General features: G+C 39.8%; 1 protein-coding gene across 2 annotated transcripts in view; it reads right to left on the bottom strand.

The window, feature by feature from the left end:
* mycbp2 (MYC binding protein 2) overlaps positions 1-19,491 on the bottom strand; it is a 100,848-nt gene that overhangs the window by 43,970 nt on the left and 37,387 nt on the right. For both annotated transcript variants that reach the window (XM_038302367.1, XM_038302366.1), the window contains exons 24-47: positions 18,594-18,719; positions 18,080-18,207; positions 17,818-17,909; positions 17,572-17,706; positions 17,379-17,462; positions 14,722-14,818; positions 14,454-14,646; positions 13,895-14,169; positions 13,581-13,802; positions 12,465-12,656; positions 10,394-10,600; positions 10,142-10,279; positions 9,861-10,039; positions 9,644-9,786; positions 9,451-9,551; positions 9,150-9,368; positions 8,840-9,062; positions 8,242-8,360; positions 7,704-7,791; positions 7,554-7,603; positions 7,295-7,467; positions 5,799-5,943; positions 5,487-5,693; positions 3-58 (exon numbers count right to left, since the gene is read on the bottom strand). In XM_038302367.1, coding sequence (XP_038158295.1) covers positions 3-58; positions 5,487-5,693; positions 5,799-5,943; positions 7,295-7,467; positions 7,554-7,603; positions 7,704-7,791; positions 8,242-8,360; positions 8,840-9,062; positions 9,150-9,368; positions 9,451-9,551; positions 9,644-9,786; positions 9,861-10,039; positions 10,142-10,279; positions 10,394-10,600; positions 12,465-12,656; positions 13,581-13,802; positions 13,895-14,169; positions 14,454-14,646; positions 14,722-14,818; positions 17,379-17,462; positions 17,572-17,706; positions 17,818-17,909; positions 18,080-18,207; positions 18,594-18,719 — 3,592 coding nt within the window. The remainder of the gene's footprint in view (positions 1-2; positions 59-5,486; positions 5,694-5,798; positions 5,944-7,294; positions 7,468-7,553; positions 7,604-7,703; positions 7,792-8,241; positions 8,361-8,839; positions 9,063-9,149; positions 9,369-9,450; positions 9,552-9,643; positions 9,787-9,860; positions 10,040-10,141; positions 10,280-10,393; positions 10,601-12,464; positions 12,657-13,580; positions 13,803-13,894; positions 14,170-14,453; positions 14,647-14,721; positions 14,819-17,378; positions 17,463-17,571; positions 17,707-17,817; positions 17,910-18,079; positions 18,208-18,593; positions 18,720-19,491) is intronic.

The raw sequence follows: 19,491 nt of genomic DNA, 5'->3' as shown, positions 1-19,491 counted from the left end.
ACCTCTTTGGGGTGGGGGAAGCAAAGCGCAACTCTTCAAAGGAGTAGTTTTCATAAGCCTAAAAGGAATGTAGAATGTAAGTTTAAAGGTTGCAACAACGCGTATAAATACTAGTCAGTAGTCTCTAAAGGAAACACATGCGGACAAAATTGTTGGTAAAAGAGAAAAACCCAAAATAATCAAAAGTAATAAATTAAATTCTATGAACATGAACAAAGGAAAGTCAGACTTTGATTCTCAAACATGCTTCAACAGAATGATTTAAATAAATAAATAGTCATAAAACAAACCTAAACAAAATGATGGTACCCTTAAAGAAGACAAAGTAAAGCCAAGTATCTGCCCCCCCCAAAAATCAATGACATATCAGCGAGGAAACAATCAGCATCTGAAGTGGACTGAGAAAACGTGTATGAGTCTCTCATCATATTTTCTTACCTCAAAGCATTAAGCAAAATATATATTTTAAATAGATCTAGTTGAAAAATACAACATGGCAAAGTTTTTAAACAATTTTAAACAAAAAAAAAAGAAAACAATTAACTAAAATCTGTCTCATTAATAAGTCATGTTCTAAACTCTTTATCAAGTGGGAATGCTTATGCATTCCCACTTATTGTTTTTCACTTTTAATTTTTCTGACTCTAACTAGTCCCGCAGTTTTCAACTGATTTCAACAATTTTGGTATCAAAACGTTCAGCTTGTTCAGGAGAATTCTGCTATGTCTTTTGGTAAAGATATTTCTTGTAGTTTTCGCGATATTCAGCTTTTTCTGCATTTTTTTTTACCCACTGAAATGCATGTAGAATTCTTAGATTTCAGCAAAATTCAGCTAAACCTTCATCATCTTTGACCTTTAACTACTTCAGCATACTTTCAGCTAGAAACACCATTCAACTTTTAAAATGTTTCCGTATCTTTCTGCTATTACTATTTATCTCAGCTTTTTGCTAACTTTTACAGTTTTGCTTCAGTGAAGCTTCAAACTTTAAAAGAAAATTTAAAGATTTTCAGATTTATAATGGAAGTCTATGGACGGAATGTTCAGCTGCTAGTGTGCCACTAGCGTTTTCAAACATTTCACTCATGCCGAACAGCTTCAACTCACTTGCTCATTTTTTACTCTATCTAGATAAATTTTATATCAAAACGTAGGGATTTTTGTCAGGATTCAGGAAATGTAACCCTCATTTGTGTGGCATTTACGGTTTTCCGACAGTTTGGCCCAGACCACGAAGAAGTCCACACTTCCCCAATAGAAAGCCAATGAGAGCTCTCTGAAAATCCGAACTGAAAATTCAAAAAAACAGACTTTTTCGTATCGCTCCCATTCGGGAACCATTTGACGTAGCAACATGAGCCTTGTGGAAGTTGTTCCTCAGACCTTCCTAGCACTCACATTGAAGGAAGTGTGTCGATATCTTTTATCGTTTAGCTAGAAACAAGGTTTGTTCCGGGGTAACAAATCTGTCCGAACCCCAAAATCAAGATTTTGACAATTATACACTTTTTTACATCGTCACCACGCCTAGACCAAATATTGTAGAAATATGAAAGTTACACCAGTTGTAGTCCAAAGATTGCTGACGCTAACAGTGAAAAAAATTTTTGAATACCTTTTACGGTTTTGGCTCACTGCTCGTTTGTTCGGAGGGAAAGTTTTGCTTTTGAGACTTCTGCTCTACCATTGAGCTGCATGTTATTTAATGAGACCAGCAGGATTTATAAACCTTTATATTTCTCCTTCCCATTAAGGCTGTGAATGAGCTACATCCATGAAAGTTACCCCAATTGGAGACAAAGGATAGCTGTCGCTTAGACTGAAAGAATTTTTTGGATACCATTTACGGTTTGTCTTCAGCACTCGTTTGTTCGGAGCTGCTATTCCCATTCAAAAAAGCCTGAGAGGAAAGGAACGAAAGTGAATTGCATGTCTCTCTGTCACTGACAGGCTTGTTAACGTCGTCAAGGTAACCGTGCTTCAAAGAGATTTTACCTCCACCACTTTAAACAGCACATTTTAATCTAATGGAGGGAGACAACACTGATTTAACATTAGGAAGTGGATACAATATGACCACTGGTCATGACCCTTCCCTTCACACGCAACCCTGATAGACTTTCAAAATAAGACTCCGGGGACCCTTCAAAATAAAAGCCCCTAAATTAAACTCCTATTTTTTTCCCAGCATATGGCTCAACATTATGACCCAAACTCCACCACTTTTTTAAAAATGAGACTCTAGGGGATTTTCAAAACACACCCCAAGGAAAATTTCAAAATAAAAGCCTCCCATTGCCACTTTTATCTACTGCCCTAATAACAAGGGAAAAGAGTAATTTAACAATTGGAAAGTCATCAAGTATCACTGCTGGGTCTGACCCTTTTCTCAACACACAACCCTGCTAGACTTTCAAAATAAGACTCCAGTGACCCTACAAAATAAAAGCCTCTATATTATACTCGCCTATTAATTGATGCAAATGGCTCAGCATTATGACCCAAACTCTAGCAGCTTGTTTCTATTAGACTCTAGGGACCTTTTCAAAACATATCCCAGAGCAAATTTCACAATAAAAGTTTCCCATTTACGCTCTAATATAGCATCTATTCACCCAATAACATGGAAAACCAGTGATTTCATATTTGGAAATGGATTCTATATCACTGCTGGGCATGACCCTTCCCTTGACACACATCCATGATAGACTTTCAAAATAAGACTAAAGGGAACCTACAAAATAAAAGCCTCTTCCTTACGCACACTCATTCATTGTGCCATATGGCTTGTAGCTATGACCCAAAGTCAACCAATTTCTTCAAATTACACTACCAAGGCCTGTGGACCACACACCTCAGTGCATATTTCTTAATCAGGTTCTAAGATTTATACTGTAATAAAGCATCTGCTAACCTTGTAACATGCAGCCTAAGCCTGCCAACGGTGCTTTCATTACCACAGCGGCTCGTAACATGCAGGTTCAATTTTTTTTTATAAATTCAGCTCCTTAAATGGTATTAGCTCTCTTTCTATAAGCTTCTCTCTCTGTCCTTCCTCTGCTTCTCATGGTCAGTCTTGCACATAGGTTTGTAGATTTTCAATCCTCTAAGGATGACACTGTTTTCTTTATGCTGATCAACGACACATTTTAAATAATTTTCCAATTGTTTTGCCAAGTCTTGACATTTCCACATATGATTTTAAAATGTTAATACTTATTCAATACCATCGTCCTCAACATTTTACTTCCCATCCTTAAGCTACAAATTTTTTCTTCAACCAGATAAGATTCAAGTTTTTCTTTGTAATTTCTTTTCTGACTTTTCAGCCTATGTTGTGAACTTTGGCTTCATTCTGCTCTGTTTCTGGACAGGAATTAAGCTTTTCTGTTTGCTGCTAATTCATAACACGCCTGACATGTTTCTGTAAAGTAGGTAAACCCCCCTTCAAAATTTCTTTATACATTTTTCTAGAAACTTGGGAGACATTATATTAAGACCCTTCTAGTGCCCACATTCAAGAAATTTTTTGATATCATGTATGGTTTGGCTGTGCAGCTTTTAAGATGAGTTTGTTTCTGCCATTTTACTGCCAAATGATTCTACCCTACAAAATCTTCAGATGATTCGATTGTTTTCTGCAGTTTGAAGTTTCTGATGACTTCCTATCACATTTTCATATGTTCTTCAGGTAATTTCAGCTTTTTTCATTCAGCAAAAGCATTCCCACTTTGATGTTTCTCCGAAACAGCTTTTTCTAGTTATTGATTTTTATCAATAAATCACTATATCTTTTTTTTCAGTGACACAAAACAGAAATCAGAATTGGCTGACTTCTGCATCTGTGGGTGTGAACAAAAAAAAAAAAAAAAAGAAAATCGGTGATTGGGGATCAGTTGCACTTTGGTTTAAACATGAAAGAAAGATGCACCATGCATAAGAAGTAGGGCTGGGCGATATGGCCTTAAAATCTTATAATGGTATTTTGGTATAGTATTGTGATAAAGATAAAATGGAATATAAAAAAAACACCTCATTAATTCTTTAAAGTCAATCTCAGGTCATTTTAGAGCTTTGAATGTCATAGTAATCATAGCCCAACAATCACTCATAGACAAAAATATTAAAAATAATTAAAATAGGCCTCATTGGGACATCAATTACATAAAATAAGTGTCATTTATATTATTAAATATCCCTTAGTAACTGCATTTAATCATATTTTTTGAACTTGCCAATGCAGCAATGGAGAAAAACAATGAAAACTGAAAATATTAAAAATAAAATGCACCATTCAACATTATTTTAGTTTAAATCATCACAAATTCTAATTTATTATTTAGACTATAAATCCAAATTATTATCATGACCACAAAATGATCACAATAACAATAGAGGGATACAATAAACGCCCAGCCCTATGAGGCTTTGTACATCTTCCTTCAATTAAACAGTAGTAAAACCGAGGTTCTCCTCATTGGCACCAAATCAACTCTTTCCAAAACCGACAGTTTCCAAGTCACTATTGATAGCTCCTCCGTCTCCCCCTCCCCCCAGGTTAAGAGTCTGGGTGTCATCCTCGATAGCACACTATCTTTCCAATCCCATATAAATAACATTACCCGGTCTGCCTACTTCCACTTAAGAAACATCAACCGCCTCCGTCCCTCCCTTACCCCACACATTACTGCCATACTTGTGCACAGCCTTGTCACCTCCCGACTAGATTACTGCAACTCCCTCCTCTTTGGACTTCCTCAGAAATCACTCCACAAACTACAACTGGTCCAGAACTCAGCTGCTCGCATCATAACAAGAACTCCCTCTATCCACCACATCATTCCGGTCCTCCGACAGCTCCACTGGCTCCCCATACAGTTCCGCATTCAATATAAAATTATCATGATGACTTTCAAGGCACTTCACCACCTTGCCCCCCCCATATCTGTCAGACCTCCTGCATGTTCCCACCCCCTCCCGTGCTCTTAGATCCTTATCTGCTTTGCACCTGTCTGTCCCCTCCGCCCGTCTCACCACCATGGGGAGCAGAGCATTCAGCCGCTCTGCCCCCCGCCTCTGGAACTCTCTACCACCCCAACTTCGAAATACGGACTCAATTCTCCATTTTAAAATGCAACTCAAAACCCATCTGTTCAAGATTGCTTACTCTCTTTAAAAATATCAATTTCACTGTCACAGCCTCTGTATTTTTAAAATGTTTTTAAATGTCTTTATAATTATTATTTTTATTTTTTCTGACACTTTTTATGTTTTTGTACGGTGACCTTGAGTGTCCAGAAAGGCGCCTTTTTAAATAAAATGTATTATTATTATTATTATTATCTAAGCGACATTGTCTCACTTTGGGAATTACATTTTGAAACTAATGTATAACAGCTGATCTAGATAACAATTATATATATATATATATATATATATATATATATATATATATCTCAAATGTATTGGGTGAGTCATGCAGACCTTCATCATGGTGATGGCAATGTATCGAGCTTCTTTCACTATCACAGGCTCATAGGTGGCTTCCAGTTTAGGCATCTGCAGGCCTCCAAACGTGAGGTCAGGGCCAGAAGACGAAGGCGACGAGCTTCCAGGAAGCCTCTGCAGTTTTTTCATATTATCCGTCTGAACCGACTTCTTCTGGGAAACTGGAACAGCCTTTACCTCCACCTACAGAAGGAGCAGATGGCTCTGACGGTGAGTACAGCTGTACAAATGAAAACAACTTTCCAAGTTAACAAGACACTAAAATAATAACAAGTATAAAGGAGGAACCTTCATGTTGGGAACATGCACCACATCCCCATACTGGTCTTTAGTCTGCACCACCACAGTAGCTGGCCAACCACACCGGATATCATCTTTGTTCAGGATCAGAGAAGTTTTCTGAGGATCCGCATAAGAGTCAGGCTGCAGCCACCTGCACAGATTGTTAACTTATTAGTCATCCCATACAAATAATTTCAAATTTCAAACAAAATCATTTTGATTCAGTTGATAAGGAGATAATAAAAAGGTCAGTTTTTCTTTTTCTCTGTATGTATGTCACAGCTGCTGCATAAAACGGATATATTTGACACGTGTTCTATGACCTATCTAATCTCAATCTAGTACTGTATTTTCACGACTATAAGGCGCATATAAACGTCTTTTTTTCCCCACAAAATGTGCGGCGCGCCCTTTGGTGCGGTGCGCCCTATGTGTGTTGTTACTGCGGACTTTTGAGACCACCTCATTGAGGAGATGATGAAAGAGTGGCTGAGGGAGGTGAATGTAAAGAGACCAGGTGTTTTGTTTTCCACTCATCACATTGCTGTTAATCTGTGACTCCATGCGTGCCCATCTCACAGCTGATGTGAAAAACATGGTGAAACAAATGAATGCTGTGCTTGCTGTTATTCAACCGCTCGACATCGGTGTGAACCGGACGCAGCAGAAGCAGTTTTGCTCCCGCTCTATTTTTCTACCTGAAAACTTAATTCAACAGCAGCCTCTGGGCCGGGTCTCCTCCGGGTTCACCGCGGCAGCTGGCAGGTGTTTTTCATCTAAATAATATAAATCTGGCAGCTATATTTGCTGTGATCAGTGGGAATAAAGTAGTTTTAATATGTTTTTAAGTGAGAAAGTCCACCTGAAAACTTAATCATTGCAGTCGGTTCATCCAGATTAGAATCCTGCCTATACTATTTCTGTCGGAGGCGCTCAGACCTCGACATACCAGCGGTGCGCCGACAGTAGGAATCCCTTCAACAGCAGCCTCTGGCCCTGGAAGGTGTTTTTCATCTAAATAATCTAAACTGCAGGCACCAGGATAACGGTAATAAAAGCGAACATATTCCGTCGGCAGGTTTCTGGATTTTAAGTTAATTTGGGAGTCATCACAGCGCTGTGTCATCTGCGATGTGTCTGTCTCACGGCCAGCTCCCAGGTTTGATTAATACTTTGTAATAAATACATGAATAAAGCACAATCATACTCAGTTTTGCTCCTGCTCTATTTTTAAATACGCAGCAGAGGTATTTAAACGTAGTAGAGGACATGTACCTGTATATAAAAAACGCGCCCTATAGTCCAGTGCGCCTTATGTGTGTGTTAAACACAGAAATGGGACACATAACTGAGACTGCGCCTTTTAGTACGGTGTGCCTTATGGTCGTGAAAATACGGTACTTTTTTTAATCTCAGAGAAACATCATCTAGTTTTGTTGAATAGCAATTTAAGAGAAATCGACTTGGGTTTGAGTTGTCAACATCAAAGTGGCACTACACACCTGGCAAGTCGGCCTCCACTCGAGGTTGGCACACATGTGATAAAGTCCTCTAAAAACGAGTGCTCGTTTGTTTGGATGTGGAGGGGTAGGTTTCCCTCAAGGGCTTCCAGTATTGTGGGAGAGTGAGAGAGGGCCAGACCTTTCCCCAGAATCCCTGAGTGGGCTTTACACACCTAGGTACAAAAATATGAGTGGTGAAGGAATTTTTACTTAATTTAACAAGTGTATTTAGCTCAGGTTTAGTTTCCAGGGAACATACCTGAAGAGAGGCTTCTTCAAGAATCTCAAGATCTTCCTCCAACTCATTACCTTAAATATGTCAAACATGAATTGATAAATTATTTTTTTTTTAAACCTGAAGATTTCTCAGTACAGGGGAAAAAACTCCCCTGTGCTCCGTTTTGCATACCAATAGGAAGAGCCAAATCTTTCTTCATTAAAGCTGCAGCACACACGCTCCCCAGGAACGCCAACTCTTTTTCTAACTGGATTATACCCTGAAAGTCCAGAAAACAACTTATTAATCGAAGCTTCACTTTCAGAAGGAGGTATCACAGCAAAAATACAAAACAGCAAACCAGCATCCAGACATGGAGAGGACCAGTCTGTAGTGCAAAAAGGAAACCAGCAGTTTATTAAAAAAATGACATATTCTGGTTGATCATGTTAAAGACCAGCCGCATAGGAGAACATTTATCTAAAAAATAAATGAAATCAAGTGCAGATCAAAGGGTTTTAAAGACAGGATTGTCAACAGGGCAGTTTTTGACTTTCGTTTTGTAAAAATTTAGGTGACGCATGAAAAAACCTCAAATGCTGCTATGTTCAATTTATTTTCTGCTACTGTAGCTTTAAGCTCTCTGTTCAGCTATGGGGCATTCTGATGTAACAACAAATGAAACTGTTCCTTCAAACTTCATCAGTGAAACTTTGGAAAGTGTCCTTACCTCATCAGGACCAGGATTGAATTCATATCCAATAGCCACACACTTAAAGCCATAGAAACAAGCCTTCTCATCTTTTACATAATCTGAGGCTGTTTCCAGGGAAAACAGGACTTCATTCCCTGAAAGAAGAGGAGATGAATTGATTCAAAAAATAACAACTAGGAGGAGTGATCTGCATGAGAGAGAGAATTTAAGGAAAGACACAAATAAAAAATAATAATTGAGGACACAAGGAAGGAATGATCACATGAAGTCTAGAACAACCTAAAGGAGGATAGATTAAAGGCCACACTGAAGAGAGAAAGGAAATTATGAAATTGAGAGCGTATATAGGAGGAATGACAAGAACAGAAGTAAGAAGGAAAGAAATTATATAATAAACTAAAGATGAGGAAGAAAGCAATAAAGGGTCAACAGGGATGGGAAAGAGAATATTTAGGCAACAAAGTGTCTAAATAAGGTCTGGAAACACGCTCTTATTTTCTTTATCCACACCTAAAAAATATTGGTCAAATTCCAAACTTTTCCAGACTGTAGGAAATGTATTGATAATCAACCAGGAATAAAGGATCGGTTTTCTCAGGCATTAATGTCGCACCTGGAAGAACCAGCACTGTGGTGGGCCAACCAGAGGAGCCTGAGAACTTCCTGAGTTTGGTCCATGTGTTGATGGTGTCGTGGATCAAAGGTTTTCCACCCAGGTTAGATAAATGGAGCGTGCGGCTGGGGATGAGCAGCCGAAGGACGTCCTCTGGCTGGGCTGTCCCACACTGAGGATCGAACTCGATGGTGGTCCACCGAACGCAGTCCGGAAAGGATACCTGACAGCAGATGGTACAGAGAGAAACCATTTAAACGTTGCTCCCTTTCTGAGATGATTATATGTATCATAGCTACAAGTGCAGTACCCTGTATTGTGTGACCCCAGCTTGTTTATAAGGGTGATCACTCTCAATTACAGAGTAGTGGTTGGAAGTGGTGCAAGCTGAAAGGCCTAGGTCAGGCTGGTGGCCAGTGGTGCTGTCAGTAGACTGGTTGGGGTTAAAGGATGGAGGCGCGTATTTTTGGTTGAGGGCAGAAACAGCAGGCAGCAGTTCTTGAACTAATCCAAAGACCTCAACAGCAGCCTGCAAGGAGAACATAAGTCATTAAACCTCACGATAAAAAAGCGTCAGCACTGCACAGTAAAAAGGAAGCTGGAGGTTCTACCTTTGGCACAGATGCAGCAACAGGTCCAATGTAGGCCAGAATCAGTGGCAGCAGCATAGAGAAGAGGCTGGAGAAGCTTAACAGCTCTGGAATGTCATCAGCTGGGAGCAGAAAGATCAAACAACTAAGTACAAACCTTCAGTACAATAGTTTCTCCTAAAATTTGTTTTGTTTAGACTATTGCTTTATTTACCATCAACTGCAAATGCCCTGTGCAGGAGGTCCTTTGCAGCTCTGACTACAGCACTAACCACAGACAGAGCTCTGCTGCAGTTCTTGTCCTCCTCATTGGCTTTGCTAAGCAGCTGAGACTGGAGGTCCCCATCGTACTCACTCCTAAAGTAAGAGAAAACTAGGGGTTAAATCTTTTCAGAGGGGCTATAAATGACATCAAACAGATCTGTGTTTACCTGTAGTAGAGAATCTGTGGGATTTGACCCCTGGTCTGATTGGTTCCATTGCTGCTCAAGCTGCAAGTGCTGAAGGTGAAGGAAACGCCGTCTGAGCACCGCACTGTTGTCATACCTCCGTCCCCATTGGCTGTCCTGCTGCCGTAGTTTCGTAACCGAACAGCATATTTCACACCTTCCTGCAACAGAAAAAAAATATATATCATTAGAAATCAACTGCTGCAAAAATATTTGCCTATTGACAAAAAACCCTAAATTTTGATTTTAGAAAGATCAAATACCTTTAGTGGCACCGCCTTGTCCAGACGAATCTCTGCAATATCACTGGGAGAGTCGTCAGTGCTGTAGGTGCCCTTCACCAGCTCTAAAGATGTCCACCTGTGAGAATGCGCTGAGTCGCCTGGATGTTCCGTCTGAGCCTGAAGGACACGTCAACCAAAGCTAAAAAAATCATTTTGAGAACTAGCCAAGCAACAGCACAAAAGTGAGTAATGAAAAACTAATCTAAGCAGAGAAGATTTATGAGCTCTTACATCATCAGCCAGCACCTCCAGCTCATACTCATGGATGCCCCCTCCGCCGTAGACGCAGACCCCTACCAGCACAACACTTGGCTTGTCCACTGTCAGACAGATGGCGTCTGGGGAGCCGTTGCCCGTGTTCCAGCTGCGCCCTTGGCTAGTTTTGGTGAAGCGGTTTGGAGAGGCTTTCACTGAGTGCAGCGAGTTTAGCCCATCGACCTAACAAAGCAAGCATAGAGTGAGACAGCAATCCAAATATATCAGCATAAAAAAAAAATTAAAAAAAAGGTTCGATATCTGATATTGTTAAGGTCTTTTTACCTAGTATTTTATTTAGATTATATGACATATATTTCTCTATTTTGCTTCATTTGTCTTCAATGACTGGTTATTAAATATGCAATAAATATAATAAATGTACATAAAAAAAAAAAAAAATTTACAAAAAATCTCCAACAAAACCAACATTTTTTTTTCATCTTTATTGTTCTGAATATTTTGAATTGTACCCTTGAGTTGTGTAATTTTGATGCTTATGAGCAATGCAGCAGCAAAAAAAAAAAAATCTGAAAACCGCTGGTGTTGTTCTAACTTGGTTATCATTGGTTAGCTACTAGTGCTAACAGTGCTAATGGCTAACACCACCGATCTCTATGCACTGGATTGCTGATATAACTCAAAAATCTCTAATGTAATTACCATAACAATGTCATCAATACATGTATATTACATTTACATCATCAATTTAGCACCTCTGGCACATCAGATAGTGTGTGTGCATGTGTGATATTCTAGATTTCTGATTAACGTAACTTTATGCTCCACTAACACACTGATTTTGTTGTGACGGATTTGTATATGCTATATTACATGATTTATAGACTTCATGGACTTCATACTGAATATGCAATGTGATGTGCCTAGTTTTACCATGAACTAAAGTAATCTACAGATGTTATGAAACAGCAAGTCTCTGTCAAAATGATAACTTCATCTTTGTTTTAAAAGACTTAATTCTCCCTGAAAATGAAAACATCATCATTGTTCGATGCTATAGACAATGATTGGCCTTGTTTACATTGCGACCGGTCTAACCAGGGAGTACCAATATGGCGGCTGGTGACTTCAAAGCACCGTGCACGGCCAGTCAGCAATCCAGTGAATTAAGAGATAGCTGGCTAATAAAAGGTGCTAAAAGAGTTTAAAATATCAACTCAGTCATTTTAGAATCTAGCACAGGAGTGAAATCTGCCATGAAGGTAACATAAATAATGAACTATAGTTACTGATAGAAAGGATAAGAAGGAATTATCTGATTGCTCTTAATTACACCTTTTACATAAATTTCAGATTGGGCTAAAACTAGTTTAAGAAGGTCACAGCAAAACAATAACAAGCATAAAAAAAACAACCAATCTCTGACCTGTGACAGATTTAAAGAAAGCTGTGAATCTTTTTTTCTCTCAACAATTTTCATGAAAAAAATAAGTTGCTTTTTTTTCCTCTCCTGATGGGCCAGACACAACTGCTGAGACCTCATCAGGAACACCAGGGAGGAAAATGCTGTTTCCCTGACAACAGACTAAGGAGGAAAACAGCGCTGTGTGGGGGGGCTGCTGTCAAGTGACATTGCCATGGCAACAGGAGTCCTAACTGCAGCCTTTGATGATAATAATAGGGAGGAAACGTCTAGCATCTCCTACCCAGTGACTCAGCATACGATGAAGGAAAACAGAGTGCCCCCCCACTGCCCTGCAGTTTGTTGCTCTTTTCATAAACAAGGAGAAGCGACCCACCAGCTTCTCCTAAAGCTACTTTACTGACAGCTAAATGAAATAAAATAGTAAAGGATGGGTTACAAACTCAGGGATGAAAGTCTGAGTCTCATTTTAAATTATTTTAATCCACCTCCAATGGAAGATTTAGATAATTAAATAAGTAAATAGAGCATATTAAACAACACTTAAAGCAGAAGGAATGACATTGTCTTTATGCTCCTAAAGAGTAAAGAGGTAGTAAATGATGTTGCAATCCTGTTGTTCATGTTGTTTTGCAGCTCTAAATGAAGGGACTGAGAAGCTACCTCTGAGCCCATGGCTGAAGCAGTGAGTTCAGACACGATGGAGGCCAGCAGCCCGCAGGTATTGGAGACCAAGTGAGGGGAGAACAGCTCGACTTCCTTCCTTAAAGTCTTCCTCACCGGCAGCACCACGATCACCAGCATCTTCTCCAGAACTTCCCGGAAGCTGGTCATACCCATCAGGTTCTCCTCCGTCTAAAACATGAATCCCCAAATTACATCCATTAGAGAACCTCAGAGACTTTGGTCAGACAATAACTTAAGTCTTAAAAGAACATGAATTAAGTGAAAAAGTTGGAGAGCCAAAGGGTCAAGTTGAGCACCTGATCCTATATTATATTTAGGCTTGGAAAGGCCAAAAGATATTTTGGATTTGAGCATGCAAATATTTACCCCCCCCCCCATAAATAAGTTAAAACACAAAAAAAGTAAAAAAAAAAAATAAACCTTAAGCTGCAATTTCTCTAATCAAAATGAAAATCTGGACTTTGAATAAAGTACAATATAGGATTCAAGCAATAGATTGTATTTGTTAGTGATTTAGTAATAGAAGAATTATTAACTGGAATATACAGACTATAAAACATCCCATCTGTTGAAAGAAAAAAACAACTCAGAGCAATACCTAAGGCAAAAATGTACACAAAAAATATCTAAATATTTTGTATTTGAGATTAAAACCCTTCATTCTCAGTAAAAATGCTTCAATCAGAACTCAGCTGCTGTAGTTTTGCTTCACTGAGATCAAATTCTGTAAATTAAAAATGTCCTATTAAGCTAGTTTTGTTTTAAGATTCAATCAATTAATTCGTAAAATAGAAAAGGAATTAATAAATTAACAAAATAAAAGGTATTTTCAGCCCTAAAAATTTACAGTAACGGCAACAAAAAAAATAAGATCTACTTAAATGGTTTAACAGTGTTCAATAGTTGCTTATCTAATTTTTATTTATCGAAAATCCAAAAAAGTGATCAACACAGATTTCATCCTTTTGCAGACCGTGTAGAAACGCTGATATTTTAGATTAAAATCTGCTTTAAGCTCATCGAAAAATGTAATGAGTCAGCAGGAGTGAAAAATGTGATAACTGTTGGTGCAACAGACTGGTGAAAACCTACATGACTCAGTTTCTCCATATGGGCCACCAGCAGAGGGAACCGATGAGCGAGGGCAGAGTCATTCTCAGTGCTGACTTGTTTCACCAGTGAACGCAGCAGCACTTCTCCATCGTATGCGATAGGCAAGATGGACGTCAGCTTGACTGAAGTGTTGCAAAGAGCCGACATAACAGCTGCTAACAGACGGCTGCTGGATGTGCGAAAATTTGCCTCAGCGATGTCCTGAATGACCAAATAGAAAATAATACATAATTTTCTTTCTTTTTGGGTGACAGACATTTTAGCTGCACCTAGTTACAATTCATTCCCCCTACCTGGTCTAAACAGTTGAGCAGATCACAAAGACAAGCCCACTGCAGGGCTGGAGTTGGGTAGAAGGAGTGAAAGCAAGCAGTGAATGTGTTGTGGCACTCCTGCAGCACAGCTTCCAGCAAGGTAAGAGGCTGAGACAGGTAGCCCTGAGGGTCATTGTCCAGCTTAGTCAGGCAGTTGTCCATGCCTTCTGACAGAATCTTCTTCAGCAGGCTGCGTGTCTTTCCCACACATTCGGCCAGCTTGCTTGACTCCTCCACCACAGCTTTGGTGTTGGCTGCAAATCAAACAGGAAAAGAGCATTATTATTCATGTAATAAACATTCTGTATACATATATCTTTTTTTCTTTAACAAAACCTGAATATAGGAACACTACATGTCGCATCACACTTTTGATGTCTCTGTTGCTTATAAATGCTGCAAATCTACAACTCTACAAACTCTATCCATTTAAATTAGGAATAATAAAATGAATAAATATATTTCTATACTTTATTGTCTATATCCAGACCTGTGTAATACTTGAATCCACTTTCATATTCTGCCGAGGTGTTCCTACCTGCAATGGGGAATATCTCACAGATGTAGACCCTGAGCAGGCGGAGGCAGCAGGTGCCAACGAAGCGGAGCCTCTCCAGGTCCAGAAGTGTGGCTGTGTATTGGAAACCCTTCAGCCCACGAAGCTCCTCAACTCCCAACACCAATGTGGTCCAGCTCCAGTGAAGAACACTCAAAAGAGACTCAAAACATTCCTACAAGCAAAGTTACAGTCAAAAAGAGTCATGAAAACATCCCCAAAAAGCCTAAAGACAAAGAGGAACACTCACCACAGAGACCGTACGAGCAAATGAGCGTTTGAGGATATGGACTGGTTCACTGGTCTGCTGTTTTCCTTTAGAGGCGTTGCCATCATTGGAGGGAAGCCTAACAATTAACAGCAAAATTATTCATCTAACAATTCTAAAGGATAATATAGAGCCTTGAAAAAAATGGAACCTGAATTGTATATGTTGGCCTAAGTGCAGAACGCAGTGAGTGTCAGATAAGTAATGATTCACATCACTATGATGTTGTTGTGTGATAAATGGTGGTGGCAACATCAGGCTTTGCGGATGATCGGTCACTCAGAACAACATGAGTATGAGGACAACCCATCCCTGTGTATTCCAGCTGAAGAAACCTCTAATCATGTCTTCTAGGCAAATGACGTGATGGCGACAAGACGAGCACTGCTTGGACTACATGTGTCCATCATTAGCACCATTACTCAGTTCATACACTCTTCACCTCACTAAGAACACCTGTTGGATTCGGGCTAGCTAGCTGCTGTTGACTAGCTCTGTTTTGTGAGGCTACTTAAACTTAATTTAACAGCTTTTGTTGGAGTTAGCCATTGCTGCCTGCCAGTACGTAAGCTTGCCCACAAGGCAAGTATACCCATCTCACTTTGTGGTTCAGGAAGAGCACAAAGAGAACAAACACAAAAGTAGGGCTGGGTACCGAACTTCGGTTCTTTTATGGTACCGACCGAAATGCTTCGGTTCTACCGAGTATCGAAACATGCCTCGTCTTTCGGTACCAAGTTTCGGTGATTGGCTGTAACACTTAACGTGATTGCGTCATCCAGGAAAAATACACAGGTGGTCCCGCCTACAGCCAGGGTTGATGTGTATCTGTTGTGAACTGGTTGTGAGCGTCGCGGAACTCCTTTAAAATGCCCCCCAGGTCAAAAGTGCGGCTTCACTTTATTAAGACTGATGCTAATAGTGTGCAATGCAATACATCGCGCACGTAAACAATTTAAGAGCAGAAAGTTGCTCGGTGTTTGACTGCAAGAAGAGCGGACCGCAACCAGCGCGACCATCCTCCTCTCAGCAGCCCGTGGGCAGTGCAAAGCCAGAGCGGAGTAATAATGTAATAATGCTGCAATTTCAAACTGGACGCAGCAGGAGAAGCAAAATCATGTCTGCTGCTTCCTTTTTTGCTGCTTGTACCAGCTTCTGATGCGCAGCTGAAGAAGCTTTGCTGCTCTTGCTGCGCGGTGCAAAAGTGGCTCTGATGCGCGTTGGGCGGAGCTACTTAATTTTTCTAAAGGAAAACTGCTAAGTAAAAAGGTCCTCACAATGTTACAGTGAATATTAGACACTGATTATTTTTTTTTATGTAAGAGGAAAAATGTAAATGGAAAAATCTGAGCTTAAAATAAAACTCAAGATTTGTACTTTTTTATGTTGAGTAATTTTCTTTTTCTTCGAATTGATATTATAAAACTGGTAACGAAAAATGTATCGTTCAGGAACCGGTATCGAAGTGAAGGTATCGGTACCGGTACTGAAAATTTTTGAACAACACCCAGCCCTACACAAAACAGAACTCTTCCATTGCCTCTGTCCTCAAGGCTGCGGCATCTCAATTGACAACGAGGACTGGCATTAAGCCTGTCCCTTGTGTCTAGGGATTGTTCCTGCTCGGAGAGCGTTGGAGGAGCCCAAAGCATGTGTGTTCTGTCGCCAGTTTCGTCGCTCTACCCTGGAGAAACCAATTAAGTTCCTTTGAGAAAGTGCGGGGAGAGATTCCTTTTTCACGGCAAGACCCACTGTTCACCGAGCTGGGAAACCCAACTTAATCTGCTTCTGACAAGACAACATTTCAGTTGATGTCCCCGCTCCAAGCTGGGCAGACCAGATAGAGTATATGGGTTAGCTGACAATGAAGATGCCGCATAGAAATCCGAGATCTGCCAAAGGACAAGGAAGGGTCTTCGTCGGATGAGGCTGCTGCGCCTGTGAACCAGGAAAATAAATCCTTTTTCTCTCTATACCGGCGTGCAGCTGTACGTGAAGTGGCCCTCTTCACCTCCTTCTGATTTGCGGGCTTTATCTCCCAGCGGAGATGGCCATGATTAAAAAAAACACCCAACCACATTCCAAGACTTTGTGTCACAGCTGACATCTTCGTGGAACAAGACATGGAGAGGGAATGTAATGTTATGTATATAACTACTGTTCCCTGAAGGGGAGGAACAAAGTACAACGCATGTCTGTCCCGCTCCTCAGCTGGGTTCCGGGAAAAGCGGCTATTGAACTGAGCAATGGCGTTAATGACAGACACATATATAGTCCAAGCGGGGCCTGTCTATTGTCCTCAGCACGTCATTTGCCCAAGAGGCGTGATTAGATGTGGTTTCGGCCATTATATACATATTACTTTTTTCTTCAGGGAGAGATTGCAATGTCACAATAAATGGAAACATGGAAGGAGCTAAGTATAGACCAGTACTGGGGAAAAAAAGTTGCAAAAGATTTCCCCTGGGGTGGACTGTACGCTCTGAGAAAAGCTTTCTGTCCCTTAATGCACACCACACTTGTCAGATTTTTTTATCCTACTTTCTACGGTTAAAATATGACCACATGTGGATAAATCTAAAGGCTATAAAAATGCTTGTTTAATTAACTTCCCACAGATTGTAGAGACATTTACTTGCCTGTAAAGAAGCTGAGGAATCTGGCCCGCGTTAACATCAGTACCATTGTTGGATTTTTTGGAGCTTTTGAACTGAAAGACCACACTAAAAAAGAAACAAGAAAATATTTAAAATGGTATTTAACACTAAATTTCACAAACTTAATCAAAAAAGATAGACAGTTTTGTTGACTTGATTGCATGTAATTTCTCACCCGTCATCAGTAGTGATGGTTGCCTGTCCGTGGGAACCGCAGTCGCTGCTGGGACCCGAAACTCTGGCCCATGCCACGTACCACCAGCCGAGCTGCAGCAGCACTGGCTCATCAAACATCATGGCATACTTCTCCCTAAAAAAAAAAAAACAAAATCATCATCCATCAAAGGCAAGCAAGAAAGTAGAGGGCATCATGTCTTTACAGAAAAAACACCATAAAGGACATAAAGGGAAACATCTGTACCTGGCTGCACAGTCATAAGCCAGAACATCAGTCTCAGCGAGCAGATCACCATCCGTCTCATGGTCGCCTCCGTCAGGTCCCAACTCAAAAAGCTGCAAATTTCATCTCAGTTTATTCTTTTTCTAAAAGTAAGAGTTATATTAAATCCAATAACAACATTTCTACTTGTGCAAAATGAGCTCCGACGGTATATCACTCAGTTTCGATACATCTAAAACCAGATTTAATCAAAAGTAATAGAGCATTTTTCAGGAATCCTCACCTTGATCTTGGCTGTGTATTCCCCTCGTCCGCCGAACAGCCCCAGTCCCCCCAGCAGGATGTCAGCATCAGCGCAGAAACGGATGGCCTCCACAGAGTGAGCCGAGTAACCCCAGCCTCCTCCATGACCTATAAGATCAATCATGGAATCAACAGACCTAAGTTACAAAAGCTAAACGGTTCATCTACAAAACATCATCAGTAACTGAGGGTTACTGGCAGATTTTATCTAAAAATCCTCCAATGTTACAGTCTGAGACTGCAAGATTTAAAAGAAAAATGTTTTAATATGTCAATAAAAAGAAGAAAAAAAAAACTCACTCTAAACTACACATTTGGATTACAGAAACAAAAAAAAAAAAACTGGTCTTTAATCATTAAACCCCAAAACAAAACTAATGGATTAAAGGAAGGATGGATGGAAAGGGATCTTTATCAGCAGAACAGAGTGGAAAAAAGAAACACAGCAAAAGCCTTTGCATTAGTTTGCCCTGTCAGCGTGAATTCCATCTTACTTTCAAAGCGGTTTACAACACTGTAGTCCTCCTTTGAGTAGACCTTCATGACGGCCTGGGTTTCTTCTTCTGCACTTGCAACTCCCATCTTCAGTTCCTGCATGGCTGCTAAAGTATCCAGGCAACCTGCAGTGAGAGAATCAAGTTTTTTTAACTGTTTTTATCTAAACTTGCATATTAAAAATAAAAAGAAGTGATGAATATGTTTGGAATACAAGGAGCTACAACAACAGCTCTGCATATTAACCCTTTCATGCATGAATTATGATAGTATATGTTATGATTTTTTTACCAAGTGTTTTTATTACTCTTTATGAATGAAAAAAACATTTTCATAAATTTTTAAAAAAAATATACTTTCTTTAGGGAGTTGGTAACATGTCCACTTGGGTGGACAATGCGCATTTGTGCAACTGATATAACCTTGTTTTGTTTTGTTTTAAAGAAAACTATTGTTACTTGATGTCCCCATATTTTTTTTACCTGCAAGGATCGCCTAGAATAGAAGGAATGAGCAGATATTCCTCTCCCTCACAACCCATGTGCTCCTCTGTCGGCCATTTTTTTTTTTTTTTTTGAGGAAAAAAAAGTCACTTGCAAAGGCTGACGAGTAGGTGGCAGTTTGACAAGTGGCAGGATGATACATTAGCGTCCACTGTAGTAACATATGTGCAAATGTGACATTAAAACATGTTCATTTAAGAGAAAACAACCATTTAATAACTGTCCACTGTAGTGACCACTATGCATGAAAGGGTTAAAAACAAAAAAATTTAGATAAAAGTTTCCCTTATTTTCACAAGACACCCACGTGGCAATATTTATCAAAACATAAAAGCTTTCTCTCTCCGGAGTAGACATATTAATCGTATCATATTAGTATAGGGAAAGCCAGGCC

The sequence above is a fragment of the Cyprinodon tularosa genome, unplaced genomic scaffold (assembly GCF_016077235.1).
Source record: "Cyprinodon tularosa strain WSP-4 unplaced genomic scaffold, ASM1607723v1 ctg49, whole genome shotgun sequence".
Taxonomy (NCBI): domain Eukaryota; kingdom Metazoa; phylum Chordata; class Actinopteri; order Cyprinodontiformes; family Cyprinodontidae; genus Cyprinodon; species Cyprinodon tularosa.
The sequence above is the reverse complement of the archived record's forward strand: the minus strand, read 5'-3'. Positions and strand labels throughout refer to the sequence as shown.